We start from the raw sequence: 18,639 nt of genomic DNA, 5'->3' as shown, positions 1-18,639 counted from the left end.
ATAAGATTCTCATGGCCTTTCCTGTCCTTGATGGCTTTCAACCATGATCCTCAGATCTCAGCCTCCTGAGTAGCTAGGATTATAGGCATGAGCCACCAGTGCCTGGCTTCACCGTATCTCTTATTCTTATTTTTCTGATATTGCATAGTGACTTTTTTCCTCAATGCATGTACACATCCATTTCAGGCCCCACTGAACCAAACCAAAATTAGAAGATGAAAATGCAAACTTCTGTCTGGCAGAAATTAACAAGGGAAAGAAAAAAAACCCAGATATCAAGATTTGCATCACACAAAGATTTCCAAATGTACAAGCATATTAAATGATAAACAGACATACATTCACCAAAATGATTCAGATTGAAAAGACTAAAAATAACAATTGCTGCAAAGAAATAAGAAAAATCCTGTAACTCCCATATAATATTGGTGGGAAGATAAAACACTGTACCATTTTAAAGAGTTATTGGGATTTTAAAAAAATGACTATGTCTGAGTATAGTTTAGATAATTCATTCCTAGAAATATACCCAAAAAATTAATTCATGGATCTCAAAAGACTTATGTAGGAAGTTGCCTGGTAGCTTTATTCCTAATATCCCCAAACTAGAAACAATCTAAATGTCTATCAATCAATGAGATAATAGATAAATTATTATATATTCATAGAATGGGACACTAAAATACAGAACAAAAACATGATAGACTCACTAACATGGGAAAATATAAAAAATTCATTTTCAGTGATTGAAGCTAGACACAGAAAATAGAACAATATGAGTTCAATTGTACGACATTAAAGAAGAGACTGAACTGAACTTTACTGGCAAAAATTAGAGTTTTAATGTGGTAGCATTTGCCTAATCACAGCTACTTAAAAGGATCACAATTCAAAGTCAGATTAAAATGTTAGTAAGACTCTATCTCAAAGCAAAGCTAGTTTAAGGAGGTGGAAAGAGTAGGATTGTTGTTCAAGGCCAACTTGGGGAAATCTGCGTAAGACTGTCTCATAAACAAGCCAGGGGTAGTGGTACTCCATCTGGCCTTAGTTACTCTAAACACATAGTAGGAACACAAGATGAGACCATTTCAAAACAAATAAATAAATATATAAAAAAGTCAAACAAGTGTGCAGACAGAGTTAATGAGGTAGAGTGCTTGCCTAGCAAGTACAGGCATTGACTTCAATCCCCAATGCCACAAAAAAAAAAAAATCCAACAAAATAAAACACCAAGCAAATAAGCAAAGCAAACAAAAAAGGAAAAAAAATACAGGCCAATAGGATGGTAATTACATGGATGAGTAAATATCTAAAATCTCATCAATATGCACACTTAAAATTTGCATAAACTGAATTTAAGGTATACCTTAATGCTTTACAAAGTAAATGGATAGAAAATTATCTGGCAAGGCAATATGAGAGATGCCAGACTATTTCTGTGCCAAGTTTATAACAGTCTAGGTTATAATTAGCTGTCCTGTTTACTTCAAAAAAGATCAATAAACCACCAGGAAACCTGAATGATGCTGCCATGTATGGAAAATTAATTGGTGGTGGGTTTAAGTTTCTTAGCATCCCGGGTCTTAATAATATGTTCTGTGTTCATTTAAAGTTTATGAAGGGTACAGATGACAACACAAACAATCTAACAGCTTAGGCATATTTGAAGGAAATTGTTAAGGAGCATATAATCAAACACATTTACATTCACATTCACATTGTTTAGAAAAACCTTGAGGAAGAATTACGAGAGTGTTAATAATTAAAACTCTTCTTTTACACAGTCTCCTGACCCAGGTACTCCATGAGGAAGCTAATAGCTGCAATCCATAATGCTGATTGTTGCAGGCCAAAGTTCCTTTTTTGACACCAATTATTCCCAAGGAGTACAAGTCTCTCGACTTTCTGCCTGATAGTTGGCAGAATTATGTAGTAAAAATATATGATACTATGGAAAAAAAAGAAATCCATATGGCATAAGATCTCCTCTCCCAAGGAAAAAAATATTACCTTTGCAAAAGTCTTAGTATGGGTTGACAATATGCTCTGAGAGCATGGTAACCTTTATTAATAAGGACCTTAGGCTGCAGGTATCCTAGCTAAAGTAATATACACTTCCCGTTAACCTTTTGGGATAAATGGGAAGGAATCTTAACTGAACTGGCCACAGAATGTAACTATAAATTTTCCATTCTTTACACACTTGAAAAAATTATAATCGTGATTTATCTATTACTCAGTGTTCAAATTATACAATGTTGGATACATCTTTAGTCTTTCTTTTCACTCTTGATTGGTCATCTAGTTCATGATTTATCTTGGCTGCCTTTAGAAACAGAAAAGCCATCCTTGCTTGTCTCCTCTTTGTTAACAATATTCTTTCATAATATTGAATACATTTTTAAATAATATCCACAATCTTTCTTAGGTTCTTGCCTAACAGAAAAATAAATCTGAAACAACTGAAGTACCATGATACAGACAATTCTGAGTCATGAAGTTCTTGGCAGTTGCAGAATATTTATTTGTTTTTAACAACACATTCAAATTTAATTAAATAAACTCAGCTTTTACCCAAGAATTTAATTATACACATTCTCAAACTACCTAGAGAGAATAATAAGCATATTGAATAATTTCTTCTTAAGAGCAACATGATCTTGAAGTGAGAAATCATATTGAGTTCCCAAGTTTTTTAGAAACCAAAGTTAATTGAATATATCAACAGCTTAGTTTATTTAAATTTAATTGTAATACCTTACTCTACACACATGAGGAAAGAAAGATAATTATTCTAAGATAAACCTTGTGTGTAGAAAAGAGTTATTCAGGCTTCTGACTATTGAAACAGATAGACACATAAGTCTGGCACTTACATGGAATTTGGGGATAGTGATTTCAGGAAGAATCATTACCATTCTGTAAAGAATGTAGTTTGTCCTAAACATCTACTTTTCTTTTGGAAGTCTAGAATGTTAGTATGTGGTAGGGTTCCTAAATGACTAGTTCCCAATAAAAATCCTGGGCACTGAAGCTTGAAGCAAAGTCTCAAGCCTGTAATCCTGCCAAGTTGGTTGGCAGAGACTGGGAGATTACTGTTTAAGGCCAACCTAGGCATACAAATTCAGAAGACTCCATCTCATTCAATGACTGAACACTGGTAGAACATGCCTGATTTCCCAGCTACAGAGGGAATAACTATGGCTGGGCACAGTAGCATGTGCCTGTTATGCTCTGAAAACACAGAAAAGCACAAGTAGAATGATTGCCATTCAACTTGGCCCAGGAATAATGGAAGACTCTACCTTGAACCAATGTAAATGGTACCATAAGCCTGGTTCAAGTGGGAAAGTACCTGCCTACCATATTCAAGGCCCTGGGGTATAGTGCCTAGTATAAAACCAAACAATATCAACAACGACAACAAACTTTCCTGAGCTCTGAGATCTTAGCAGGCTTACAGTCTTTCTTAGAAGATGACACCTCTGGAGAAAACTCTTCATGAGTGTTATTACTATTCATTGTAGGGGAATTAAATACATTCTATATACTCTATTTGTATTGACTTTACTCCAGACTTTGTCCCATGTGCTTTTCCATATGTTGATTTTGCTTTGAGCCCTTTTGCTATATATAATAAATCTTAGCCATGAATATGACTATTGGAAGAGTTCAGCAACTGTCTTAGCAGACCATTACAATGAGGGGTGGTCTTAGTAGCCTTGACACAAATGTAAATTCTTCCCCCCAAAGATAAAGAGCTGTGGTGTTGATCCTAAAGATAGGATAAAAGTTTTAAGAGGAAAGGTGTTTTTCTCAAAGAATTTCCATGTTAACTTGTCACCTACCTTAGTATGATCAATATGTACATGTTCTCTAAACATATGGTTCATACACATTCATGCACGTGCACATGCACACACAACTGTACACAAAACTTTACCAAATGTAACTCCCCTTTCCATTGCTGTCTTCTTATTCAGTATTAATTTCCCCTCTTTTAATCATACAGGCCCTGTAGGTTAGTCAGTAACAATTTAAGCAGTAAATTTAACATCTTAGAATAGAGTTACTAGTTAAATTTCTTTTGAGAACAAAACCCAAAAGACATCTTCCCTAGAAATGTGTTTAACTTGGCAGAGAATGAAGAAGAATGGCATTTGTAGCAGGAATTTATTTGTTTTTCTCCTAGCAAACGCACAAGTCTTTGTCCATGTGGAACAATGAATCCTTTCTAGCCAAGAGTCTTAAAAATGCAGCTGACCAGAAGAAATAAATAATGGATCTGCCTACCTATCTTCACTGTCTTTTACATTACTTGTAACTTGGTAGTATAGTTATTAAAAAGAAAAATTCATTTGCTACAACCCAGCAAAGAAATTCTTTTTTAAAAAAAAATCTATACTTTGTAAAGTAGGAAGTTACATGAAGGACATGTGGCTTTGTGTAAGAACTTATAACTTCTAAGTGGCATTACCTTATATAGAGAATTGAAACTATGTTCTGATGAGCAATACCTTAGAGTGTCAAAGGCCAAATTACTAAGCTCATGAATATAATTGCATATTTCCTTTGATTTTAATTTACTCTTGATTCTGAGCTCATTTTACATCAATGAGCATTGCCTACAGTTTCCACATATGTATGCCTACATGACAATTTCTCTATTAGTTTTCATTTGTCAGGAATCCTTTATTAAATTACACATGGTTCAGATTAATTTTTCCCAGGATAATTCTCCTTTCCTGGAAGCTTCTTAGCATTTACCAATACATTTGCAACACCTTCTTCTAAAATAATATGACTAAAATGTCTCACTCTACAGAGATAGAGATGGTACTTGAGATCATCTTTTTTTTTAACTCTAGAACTACCCTTGTTCTCTCATTCAACCCAAGCAATGAGTTATCAAAACTCAAAAGACCACAGATTAAGCCTCACCATCCAAAAGATAAAATGGGAAATGTCACCCCAGGGTACTCACCCACTTGAGTCTGCAGAGGTGATAGCAATCAAGGGTAGAATCTTAAGGGGGAGGCTTGTTGGCCGTGGAATGTTTTCTGATTCACTTTTCAAGTCGGCTTGTTCCAACTGTCTGAAGGCAAGGGGAGGAAGCTGGATATTACGGCAAGAAAGTCTCCGTACAAGATAGGGTTCCATTCCCCGGAAAGGGTCTTCCTCTTCATTACTGGAATGTAACGTTTCCTCAGAGGCCTAAGGGAAAGTTCAAGAAAGTGCCTTGAATGGACAAAACTCTCAGAATGTGACATGACTAAATGACACATGGATACCTTCCTCAGAAAGAAATTAAGTGAAACATAATGCATGAAAAATGTTAACTAGAAATCAAAGCCTCTGGACAGCATCTTTACCATAAAACAAAATTTAAAAGAGAAAAGATCATCAAAGACACTAACAGAATATTGGGTATAAAGATTAGAGTTCACAACCCAATGCTAGATTTATTTTAAAAGTAGGAGATTTATTCACCAGTACTTTTAGGTATGGCTTGGTTGTAATGATTGACTGACATCCTCAATAATTTTAGAACTAATGAACTTTGTACATGAGTTGTATAAAATCAAAAGGAAAGCAAATGTTTCTCTTCATTGTGGAAAATTAGGAAAATATTTTATATTTTGATTTATGTGTGTGTATGTGTGTATGTGTGTGCATGTGTACATTCTAACACGGATTATGTATGAAGAAAAAGCTAGAAAATTAGTCCTATTTTTTCATTATTCTTAGGACTGTATCTGTGACACATGTCTTCATGTCTCCTGCCAACTGCTCAAATAAGACTTTATGAGGGGAATTTTAAAAGGCAGGAAAAGACAATCTGAGTGTCCAGTAGAATTTAAACTACACCTGAATTTTACAAATTATTCATGTGCAAAGGCAAATCAAATCTAGAATAAATCATGCATTTATCATTTTGATCTGCATTGAGAAAAATATATCATTCCAAGAATGATAATTATTACACTGTAAGTATTAGAAAGTCTATTCTCTGAATTCAAGGATTATTAAATATTGTTATATATTTAATGGAATGATAGGTTTTTAAACTCTTAGACTTCCCATTTTATCAGTTTTGCTTTAAGACTATTAAATATGTGTAATGTGTCAGTTTTTTTATAAAAATATGATTGATATTTACACACAAACACTAAATGATACCAGGTATGTTCTATGGTAGACAATTACCTACAATATGAAAACAACATAAAGTATAATTCTTTTTCTTCTGTGTTTTACAGGTAAAGAAACTTGCCCAGCCAGGCAAAGTACTCCTTCCAAAAATTAGTCTACTTGTTCCAAGTTACAACTGCCTGAACTTTAGAGCACCCAGACCTAGTTTAGAATCTTTGTTGTACTTTTTTAACATTATATTACCATTGGGGAAATTAACTTAGGACCACTGAGATTATTTCTCCAGAAATGGAGATGAATTTTCTCTGAAAATTGAGATAATAATCTTAACCTCTCAGGATCATTGTCTAGATCAGCTATGAAGTACATGAAGCACCAATACTGGCAGTACTCAACAAAATGACAGCTATTATTATTGGAACTCAGGCTAATCTTCTTTTTCTTTTCATAGCACTAGACTGCCTTTGATGTTCATTTTCCTTGTTGGTTTCCAACAGAAAATGTACCTCCTCCTGATACATATGCTGAAAATGATGACAGGGATGTGAAATGGGTCAGTCTATTCAGATTCACTGTATTGTCTAATTTTATGGACAATGAAAGGTATTGTAGCTACAAATAAAGTTTATTCCAAATCCTAGATCCAAAGACCTGGATTCAGAAAATCTGTGCTCTGAGTAGACTAGTGGCTTTATTAAAACATTATCCAGAGTAATGATGGTTAATGTTTATTGAGTTCTCATTGACTGGTACTGTGTTTTACCCGTCCAATGTTAATTTATATTCCAGATCTCTAACATAGAGTTTTTTTTCTTATCTCATCTTAAATATAAAGAAATTAATACCTACAAAATATTAATCACTGACCAAGTATGGCAACTAGGGTGATCAACAACCCTTGATGGCCTAGGATGTTTCTATTTTAGCATCTAAATTCCTGTATCCAGGGAGACACCCCTAACCAAACCAGGATGTCTGACCCCTCTAGAAGTCAGTATCAAACCCAATACTTTCCAGTTAAAGTTGGGAATAATACAAACAACACTAAACCATCTTTACAGATATAGTCCCTGACAGGGGATACTACTAGGGAAGAATAGATCATACACTAATTGACCACAACTTAATAAGTATCAAACTCTGATTTTGAAACAGTGCATATATCAGAATAACACTACAAGAACATTGGGAATTAATGATAGCTTGTGATTAAATGAGGAGATAGAAAGGCTTGGAAAAAATTATAGTAAGTGAAGTAAGCCAGGCCCAGAGAAACATAGGTCCCATGGTTTCCCTTATTTGCAATAACTAGTATATGTCTGAGACAAGCAGAAAAGGTCAGATAAGTTGATGTTAGGCGAAATGAACCCCAAGATAAGGACTCAAATGGTTTTTCTTTCTTGCTATTGTTTCTAACATATTTATAAGATGATTTCTTTGTTCCTTTGTATGTCCCTCCCCCATGGTATAACCGTGTTTTCACTGTATTTGATGTTGGTATAATTTGTGGAGGGGAAGGGAAAAAACAAATTGTTTAAATAGGGATACAGGTGGATCCATTGCAACAATGAGATGCACAAGATATTATGTTGAAAAATGAACTTTACAGTTTAGGCAGGGACTGGGGGAGAGGGCAGAATGTAGTTGTCTTCTTAGGTATAAAATCAAGAGTTTATACAAAATAAACTTTAAGAGCATTTTGGGATCTGAAATATTCTTATTTTATAATAGCCCATGGCAAAAAAGTCATTATTTAGTAAGAAGGCAAATACAGAAAATTAAGAGAAAACATAGACATGTGATATTCTTTGCTTTTATATGGGGAGAATGTATTAGTGAAAATCATTTAAGAATAGCGGTGTGAACGTAACCAACACTTGTTGATTGCCTGAGGGTCATAATTAGATATTAACTTAAGTATCTACATGCTTTGCTCAGGTGGAACAGAAGAAAGCGGATATATAACTGCAGCACAGTACTGTTCATATTGAATGCTCCTGGCTGAAGTCATCATTTTTTTAAACTTTTTTCCATTTTTAAAAATTATCGAGTTTTTGTATAAATGAGTGGCCATTTAACAAAGCAATTTATGAATACAATGTATCTTGATCAATGTTACCCCTCTCCACATTCTTACACACCTTTCCCCTACCCACCTTTTTCCGTCACTCTTCTAAATTTTGTGGGATAACATCAGATTGTTGTTTGCAGTTTCCTCCTCTTCTCTTCATTTGTCTAAGTGTTTAGTTGCTTGTTAAGGGCACTAGCACTGGAGTTATAAAAATGCTTTTTATAAGCCAGGTATTTGATGACTAATTTAATGTTTATGACATCACCTTTTCAATACATCTGCCTTGAGGAGTTATTTCTATTCAAGGAGGAACTCTATTAGAAATTAAGTTTATGTTCATGTTCATACATGGTTAAACTCAAGCTTCTTGTATTTTTTAATCTTGTTAATATAAAAGAAACCCGTAGGTGTCTGCATCTTAACATTTTCCATTTAAAAAGAGGATAGCAAGTGGCATTTTCATGCTCTAAATCAATGTGCATCAATTATCCTTGAGAAAAACATAGAACAATATTTTTGGGGAGAAAGCAGGAAATTAAATGCCCTCATTTTGGAAATAAATATAAAGCTAAACACCAGAGCAATATATAAGCTTGTATTACTGTGAGAACATGGCATTTTTTGCAAGGAGTTAAGAAAAAAGTTAGTAGGTCTAATGTCTCTAAGGGATTATTTATCAAAATGTGGCACTAACCCCCTGCACCAGGATCCTACAGGGTGCTTACTGAAGTTCTGAACCCCAAATCCTCTTCCCGACATGCCTAATCACAATAACTATGTTTAGGGTCTAGAATAAAAAAAAATCGTTGTTGTGGTTTTCAGGTATGCTTAAAGTTGAGGATCGATGGTTTTAAACATCTTAGACTAACTCTAGTAAGAGTATTTGACAAAAACGTAGAAACAAGCTAGTTATTCCACTCATTTATAATAACAAACAACTAGACATAGTATAATTGCTGCACTAAAGGATTGGCTTCCAATCATTCTATGATGAAATACTACCAGACTGTTAAATAATGCACAAGAATGTCTTATTATGTGAATATGACATCATGTTGAGTGGGAAGAAGAGATTACAGAGTGATCTCACTTCTATCAAAACAATAATATATAAACAGTCATAGAAAAACTTCTATGATCATAAAAAAGAATCTAGAAGAATAGATCCCAATTCTCTAAATAACAGCTTTCTGAGTAGTAGTATCAGTAATGACTTAAAAAAATTTTTTTGGTAGTACTAGGATCTGTGATTTCAACTCATAGCCTTGTACTTGCTAGATGGCCATTTGATCACTTGAGCCACAGCTCTCATTTCTTTTCCTTTAGTTTTTTTTTGTTGTTGTTGTTTTTTGTCAGTGGTGGGGCCTGAACCCTGGGCCTGGGCGCTGTCCCTCAGCTCTTCAGCTCAAGGCTAGTGCTCTACCACTTGAGCCACAGCGCCACTTCCATTTTTTTCTGCTTATGTGGTACTGAGGAATTGATCCCAGAGCCTCATGCATGCAAGGCAAGCACTCTGCTACAGAGCCACCTTCCCAGCCCCTCGTTTTACTTTTTTTAAAAAATTGGATCCTGTATTTACACCTGGGTCAGCATGTACCAAATCTTCCCATTTCCCACATACATGCAGGCTACCCCACTTAGCTTGCAATGGTTGGGATTGGTTGACCTAACATTTTACACACATTGGCCTCAAACTGCAATCCTCCCAAATAGCTAGAAATGCAGCTGTGAATTATCATGCATGACCTATTTTGATTTTTTTTTGGGTCCCGTAGTGGGGTCTGAACTCTAGGCCTGGGCGCTGTCCCTCAGCTCTTCAGCTCAGGGCTAGTGCTCTTACCACTTGAGCCACAGTGCCACTTCCGGCTTTTTTCTTTTTGCTTACATGGTGCTGAGGAATCGAACCCAGGGCCTCAGGCATGCAAGGCAAGCGCTCTACCACTGAGCCACCTTCCCAGCCCCCTATTTTGATATTTTTTAACCTACTGGTGCCTAGATTCCCTGTAATAAAAGTGCATTACTTTTAAATAAAAACACAATGAAAATCATAATTTAATGTCACTATCATATTCAACTAAAAGTCATACTTACGCTCTAAAAATATTAATCCAACAGTGGACATTGCCTAAATATACTGTTCTTTTATACTTCTGTGAAATCATTCACAATATACTAAATAACAGAGAATCAGCCATAGGGTTTTATAAGCCTTATAAGGTTTGCTCCTAACCTCATTACTCATCACATAAGCTTTATCTTAAAGCTAAGTGATAATGTTGCCCATAAAATCTTACAGAAAACTAGCTTAACATCATCGTATCTGGTTATGTGTACATAGCAAGTCAAGGCAGTAGAGAGTAATAATGAAAAGGACATGGGGCTGAATTAACACAATCTGTTTCCAAATGGGTATTTGTATACTGACACAGAAGAGGTTCTTTGTTAAATGAATTTGTGCCAAAGGCTAACAAAGATAGCAGATAGCTCTGAAATATCCATCGAGGACAATCCAAATATAAGCTGTGATTTCATACTGATTAGAACAGAGAAATCACTAAAGTTTTCTGAAGCCATTTCCTTTAAGCCATCAAAACTTCATGAAAGTTTTTTAAAGAAATAGAAAAATGTCTCCTTCAGTAATAGTCTCATCAACAAGAAAGTCTATCTGAAACTCTAGAATTCAATTAACCTTTTGTAAATAGAATTGTGCCTTTCTTGGGTGACCTTGAAATATGAAGTTGATTTTATTTTGCTAGTAGGGGAAGGAAAAGTAAGGAAAAGCATGAGTCCGCCAATTATTCACCTCACAATCATATACAGTAATGGAATCACAACTGTAAAAAAGAAACTAACATTTACTTATTTATTTATCCTTTAGCCCCTAAATTCAGGTCTTTCTGAAAAGTAGGCTAAAACTCATCCAGCCTATTCTTGTGGTGTTTTGAAAAGTCTGTCACTTGAGAAATGAGGAATCAAACTATGGCCTTAACAGCAATATTAAAAAAAAACTACAACTATTATCTTCAAGTTCTGTTTAATTACAAATATTAATCAAAAGCATCATTTCAAAGGAGATGAAAAACAGAAATTATCACTTAAGAAAAGTAAATGCATTATAAGAAACTAGGCCTACACATTTAGAATAAACAAAAACAGATTGGGCTGTGGGGAAGGAATAAAACAACCAAGGAAGGTGAAATTCACTCTCTTTGTAGGGAGTTAGACATTATGACTTTTCTTTGTGTTCTAATGTTACTGATATCAAAGCTTATAGGTTTAATCCATATATAACATTGTCCCCATTTTTCAGGAACTTCTGGACAATTCACTAATGTAATACAAGTCACAGGAACATGACAGCAGGCTGCAGACTTTAGATTTGCCTGTGATCTCTGAAGCAGTTGTATGACTCAATGCCTGTCCTTGGTTGTGGTCCAGAGGCAGTCTTTCTTGCCAGTGGATTCACAGAGAGCCAGCAGGGGTCTTCCAGCGGTCAGAAAAGAGCCACGCCCATCTGCATAACTAGCATTTAGACCCACTGTCTTTGGACCAGGATGGACACTGAAGTATATGCCCTTGTTACATGCTAGCTCTATATGCAATTGAAATTATATTTCCAGCTTAAAATGTTTTTGAAAGCCTAGGGTAGCCATAAGCTAGATGCATTAGAGTTTTTAAAAACAGAAACCAAAGCACAGCATTGTAAACTATTTACAAATTACAAGAAAGTGATAAGAAAATGCAAAGTGGGAGCAACAAATGGAAATAACCACCTATCAATAATTAACCTGAACGTAAATGGGCTAAATTCTCCTTTTAAAACTGACACAGTATGGTGAAATGGATGAACAATCCAATAACGTGCTGCCAACTAAAGATATGTTTAAGTTTTAATGACAGACATATGCTGAAATGAAAGGAATAGGAAAGGATGTTCCATTCCAAGAATAATCCAAGAGAACAAGGTGATGAAATTCATTAAATGAAAATATTTTTTTCGGTCAAAATTTGTCACAAGAGACTAAGAAATGCATAATGATTCAATTCATCTACAGAATATAGCAATGACATACACACCCAATACCAGAGTACTCAAATATAGATAACAAATATTAGAGGAACTAAGGGGAGAGACATAGAAGTAAATACGAGTAGAGGAATACAAACTTTCAACAATAAATTCACACAGATAAATAGTAAAGAACCTGTAGACTTGAACAGCATTCTAGACCAGGAGGGCTTAATAGATACATGCAGTACATTATTCAACAGCAACGGAATAGACTATGTTCTCAAGCATATGATTCTGGATAAGTCTTGCAATGGGCCATAAAACAAGTCTTAACAAAGTTAATATTGAGATCATGTCAAGTATCCTTTGACCACAGTAGTTTGAAACTAGAAGTCAATAATGAAGACATTTTGGAAAATTCATAAGTATGTGCTTGGAAAATGGGACATCCAAAATATTACAAATGAATGAAATTTGATTCTTATACCACAGACAAAAAATTAGTTCAAATTGTATTCAGGCGGTAAAACTGTAAAACTCCTGAAAGAAAACATAGGGAAAATATCATTTTTTAGATATATGACAAAATCACAATCGACAAATCCCAAAACAATTTAGATCACATCAAGAAAAAGCTTCTATAGAGAATGGAAATAATCAACAAAATGAAAATATTTTCTACCCCATGACAAAATCAGTAATCTGATTTAAAAATAAACAGTGACCTAAACATTATTCTAAAGAAGACAAAAAGTCCACAGGTACATGAAAAGCTGCTCAGCCTCATTAAATGTCAAGGAAATGCACACCAAAACCATGAATAGGCTATTACTTTATACCTGTTAGGATGGACCTAATGATTGCTTGTGGATATATGCTAAAAAGAGAACACTGCTACCTTTGAATCCAAAAGAAAGGCAATCAGCATGTCAAAAATTTGGCCTCATGTTTGTAGTATTAATCACAATAACCAACATACAGAAACAATTGAAGGATCCAATGATAGACAAATGGTTAAGAAAGTATGGTACACATATGCAACTGAGTATTATTTAACCATAAAAGAGAAAGATCCTGCCAACTGAGTCAATGTGGATAAATCTGAAGGACAACATGCTAAGTGAAATAAATGACAGACAAGAGCTTTATGATCTTACATATGAGATTAATAAATAAGTTGCTATCACAGGAACAAAGAGAACCATGGTTGCCAAAGTTAGTGATGTCAGGAAAAATGATTAATTTTGTTTTGCAGGCACTTTCAACCCTAAAATGAATGAGTTCTGGGGATCTAATGCACAACACGGTGGCCATAATTAATAATACTGCAATGGTCACTTTAAATTTGCTAAAAGAAGTGTTAAATGTCCTCACTACTTTGGCATGCACATGCACATTACATACACACACACACACACACACACACACACACACACACACACACACACACAGAGGGAATGGGGGTAACTGTGATTTTTATTGTGATAATCATTACACAATGTATGCAAATATCAAATCACCATGTCCTAACCTATAAGTATGGATGCATATAAATTTATAATATATACCTCAATAAAACTAGAAAAAGCAAAAAATGCTCATCCTTTTAAAATCATAATAAAATGTAAATAATTAATCAAAATTTAAATATGTCACTAATTATAGAAGGTTCAGGTAGAGATTATGTTGAGCAGCACCAGAGAGGTAAGTCAGCAACATTCAAACTTTGAAAAAAAAAAAACAACTCTGTGTTCTACATAACCCAGTTTTCCTCACAAAATTTTTAGAGAGATATAGTAAAAATGGGTTAAAGAACTCAAAGGCATAATGATTTTAATCTGTTAATCTTGTTTGAAACTATCATAAATAAAAAGTTAAAGAATATTTTAGAGGGTACTGGTGGCTCACGCTTATAATCCTAGCTACACAGGAGGCTGAGATATGAGGATCATGGTTCAAAGCCCGCCTAGGCTGTAAAGTCTCCAATTAACACCAAAAAGCCCAGAAGTAGAGCTGTGGCTCAAATGGTAAAATGCTAGCCATGTGAAAATGAAGCTCAAGACAGCACTCAGGCCCTGAGTCCAAGACCCAGGACTCAGAAAATAATTTTAAAAATATATTAAAAAATGGCATTAAGAAATTTGGTATTAAGAAATTATTAGGAAACTTACTAGAATTGTTCACAAGCATTTTAATATTAATGAGGTAATTTTTGAAGGGACTATCATTGGATACATGATATGCATGGAATAACATATAGATGAAGAAATATCATGTATAGAATGTGCTTGATACAAATCCTGGTAGAGGTAAATGTGGGTAGGAATCTAGAAGGAAGATTGAGAAGTACATTGAGAATACTGAAGCTAGATGATGATTCTTTTGCTTTTCTCCATGTTTGTGTGCATATTTGATATTCTCTACTATACATCTTTTACATGTGACAGTTCATAAATCCTTCCAGCTAAGTCACAGGAGAAACAAGGTGCTATACAGAAAAAGATAATGATGATACAGGATTCTAAAGCTATATAATTCCATGATAGGCGTTTCTTCATTTTTTGAAGAACTTGCCATACAAGTTTCTATAGATCTAATTGACCAATAGATAGTTACTTTCCCTTTAACATTTAAATGCTTGCTTTTTTTATTATGAAGCCAAATGCTCAGAAGAAAATGATTTCATAAATAATATTCAGCAAAAAAATCAATGACCATATATCCTCTTGAAATAAATTGAAAGTTTCCCAGAATTTAATGAGTTAATTGCTTTTCCTACTTAGGATATACCCCAGCAGTGCATTTAAAATACCTTCATCTTTGGCACTCAAACTTCAGGCTTTTCTTTGCTTCAAGTTGATGAAGCAATGCAGTCCCCTTTTTCTTGATTTTAAGAATAGTAAATTCGCTAGAGTTGCAAGTAAAAGGTACATAGAGGTTTTTGTTTTCTTTATAACAAGAATTTAAAAAATAGATGCTTACTTGTTTCTTTGCCACATTTGGGGCTGTGACTATTATTTTCTATGTTAGTTATATGATGATTTTTCAAAATATTGCTTTCCGTTACCACCCAGTACAATAAAAATCAAATCAGTTCCCAACAGTTTGATTTGTTATCATGGTTTTCCTTGAAGGATGGAATAACAAATCACTTCAAACCTCAAGGCAACAAGGATTTTATAAGTTGCATTACAAATATCAGTAGCTAAAACTATTTTTTTGTATCGTATAGGAATGATTAACTGTTTCTTTGCTGGAATATAAAACTGAGAAACCGAAAGCCCACAGACAGCAATATGAATAGGAGATATAACCAAGTGTCAGCAAAGAAGTTTGTAAATTTCACTTTCAATTTTAAAATCCAATTAAAAAGTATCTTTGTACACATTACAATTATTTAGCAAAATGTTTGTTCTCTCGGTTTTGTTATTACACAAATGCATTTGACATTAATGTTGCTATGTTAATTATTTGGTGTTATGTAACTTTAATTTCCTCTTGTTTTCTTGACAGACTCCTTTCAGGGTTGGAAGTGATTTTTAAATGACACCCCATTCAATGACCCCATTATGCCATGACTTTCTATCAGTACGGATAACATTTTGTTCCTACAGTGTTCATGAGCAGACAAAGATACTTCATTTAAATATTTCCAATCATGAAATCTGAAAACATTTAATGAGCATATAGCATGTAGCAGTAACTGTTCTGAGCTTTGAAGTAGGGCTGTAAATAAAATGGACCAAATTGGCTGCTGAAATGAAGCTTACCACTCATAAATTGTTTACTTCATTTACTTGATAAGTAGTCACTGAGTGCCATAGGCAAGACACAGTAGCTTGCCAATCACTGAGAGAAATTATTCTGTACTGCAAATATGCAATGCTTATATGCGACCCTAAAATTCAAGCAGATTGGGTCTAACTGTTCTGAATCATGAAAGACCTACAGAAATATTTGTCTCTTTTACCCAAACCAACTCTGTATCCGTTAGTCTTTTTAGTTCAGGTAGAAAGTACCCATTTTACAATGTACACCAGGAATTTAAAGTAACTGAGTAGAGTGGACTGAGAGAAACACAAAATCCAGAGTTGGTTTCCATACTAGAATAGAAGAGAACAAAATTCTTAAGTCTATATTTTAAAGGGACATCTACAATTTTGAAATTTTGCCACTAATTAAAAAAAAAAGTTAAAACCCTATAGATGGACCATATGATAACTACTTGAAGGCTACAAGTTTGGGACCATGATTTTAAATGTTCTTTATGTGACATAGTTGAGGTTTTTCTACTCATAACTCCAACATTGCTTTTCTTAAAGCATAGGACTGGAATCATACTTCTGGGTATGAGACAATCAAACATAAATTGAGAAGAATTTTTTTTTCTAAACCAAGTTCCATTTACTAAGTCCAAAAACGAGTATTTGGACAAGGGTAATCATGTCATATTATTGATTCATACTTGTTTTACAAATTGTCTACATCTCTAGTTATTGCCAGACAAGGTCTCTCCACTGCCCCAGTTACTCCTCAAGCATTAGTTTGTACTTCTCTACTTGGCATTTTAAATATTTTCACTTTATGCCAGTCTTGAAGCTTGAACTCAGGGTCTGGGCACTGAACTTGAACTCTTTTGCTCAAGGCTAGTACTCTGTGATTTGAACCACACCTCCATTTCTGGCTTTTTGGTTGTTAATTGTAGGTAAGAGCCTCCTGGGGTTCAGTCCATTGCTAGGGGCTTCTCTATATCCAGACAATTGTATCACGAATACAGCTACACATTCATGGTCTTATCTTAAGACATGTTAAGAATGAATTCGCCAGGCTGGGAATGTGAATTAGTGGTACAATGCTTGCCTAGCATGCACGATGCCATGGGTTTGATTCCCCAGGATCACAGAAACAGAAAAAGCCAGAAGTAGCTCAAGTGGTCAAGTTCTAGCCTTGAGCAAAATAAGCTTAGGGACAGTTCCTAGGCCCCAAGTTCAGTCCTCAGGACTAGAAAAACAAAGAGAGAATGCATTCACCATAGAAGATTTTATCAAATGTTTGTTGAAATACAGATAGACACCAGGGTTAGCACCAATCTGATATAATGACTTTCAGGAAAAGAAAATTAATTTACTTGTCATACTTTAATGTTAGTCATTCAATATATACTTTTGATGATCGTCATATTTGTTCAGAATTATTTTATTAAGATCATCTTCAGAGCTGTATCTAAGACTACACCATTGATATACTCATCCATTCAACAATTATTTGCTTCTGTTAGGCACCAGAAATATGGAGTGACAGACTGCCTTCATAGGAGATGTCCAGTATGGGGGAAGACAAAGAACTTTTAGAAATAAGTCAACTGTGCAGAGACTACGAAGTGTTAAGTATCCAGGATAAAAACAAAAGAGTAGATGTAGGTAGGAGAAATACAATAAGATAAAGTTAGAATTTTTCTTGTGCATAAGAAGTTTGCAAAGCAGTGACTTCAAAAGAAAAGTGAAAAAAATGCTGCTCCGAGCAGTATAGCATATAATACAAAAGGAATGAACTCCATCTATCTCTCTTATGATTGGCTACTATAAACTTACATTCTCTTTGGCAAAGATGTTACAGCTGATTTGGCTGGAGCTAATTGGTTTGATGTTACTAAGTCATGCTGACAAGGTTAAAAAGGTTATATTGTATATTTCATTATTTGAGCCAGAATTTTAGGGAGATCAAGTTATGTTAAATTTGACTCGTTGGCTATGGGCAATTAGCCTCGGAATAGCCACAGTATTTCCTCCATTTAAAAAACATAAATAAAATCTAGATGATACAGTAAAGAGTAATTTTAGGTGGGCTCCATGAATTGCCTCTCAAACAGAACTAAAGAAATGAGATTGATGTTCTTCTTCCTAATGATAGGACTCAGGAACATTCATTTTCATCTCTTCCTAAAGACTGGAATTCATTTGCTTTTATTTTGAGTGTACTGTGAAGTTTATCCTCAAAGACTTGAAAAGTTTTAGTTTCTATGAGTCTCCTCATAGAAACAGTCATGATGATAGTGACCAATCAGGCAATGATTGGTGAAGACTCAGTAGAATAAAGCAAGTAGAGGGTTCTCAACAGGGCTTGGGATATGCAAACTACATTGTCTTCTACTATATGCTTCTATAATTCAACTAAATTCACAGAGAATGAATAACTGAAGGACTAATGTCAATATACCATGGACAGTGTGTCATTGACTTAGGCATAATATTTTCCAGCACATCAGGTGTATATATGAGAGCAGTCATATGTGAATATACTAAGAAAGCTGATCTCTACTGGGGAGAAATGTGATATTGAACATGATGTCTATTATTACACATTCTTCACTTGCTCCATTTTGGCTACATATTTCATGTTGAA

General features: G+C 34.5%; 1 protein-coding gene across 1 annotated transcript in view; it reads right to left on the bottom strand.

Annotated features, from left to right (window-relative positions):
* The window catches only part of Pde4d (phosphodiesterase 4D, cAMP-specific), a 1,420,835-nt gene that overhangs the window by 933,646 nt on the left and 468,550 nt on the right, over positions 1–18,639 (bottom strand). Inside the window, exon 4 of the mRNA XM_013025262.1 lies at positions 4,986–5,215. Within this exon, the coding sequence (XP_012880716.1) occupies positions 4,986–5,215 (230 nt within the window). The remainder of the gene's footprint in view (positions 1–4,985; positions 5,216–18,639) is intronic.

This window comes from Dipodomys ordii, unplaced genomic scaffold (assembly GCF_000151885.1).
Source record: "Dipodomys ordii isolate 6190 unplaced genomic scaffold, Dord_2.0 Scaffold83, whole genome shotgun sequence".
In the NCBI taxonomy this organism is placed as follows: Eukaryota; Metazoa; Chordata; class Mammalia; order Rodentia; family Heteromyidae; genus Dipodomys; species Dipodomys ordii.
Note: the sequence above shows the minus strand (reverse complement) of the source record. Positions and strands in the feature narration are given on the sequence as shown.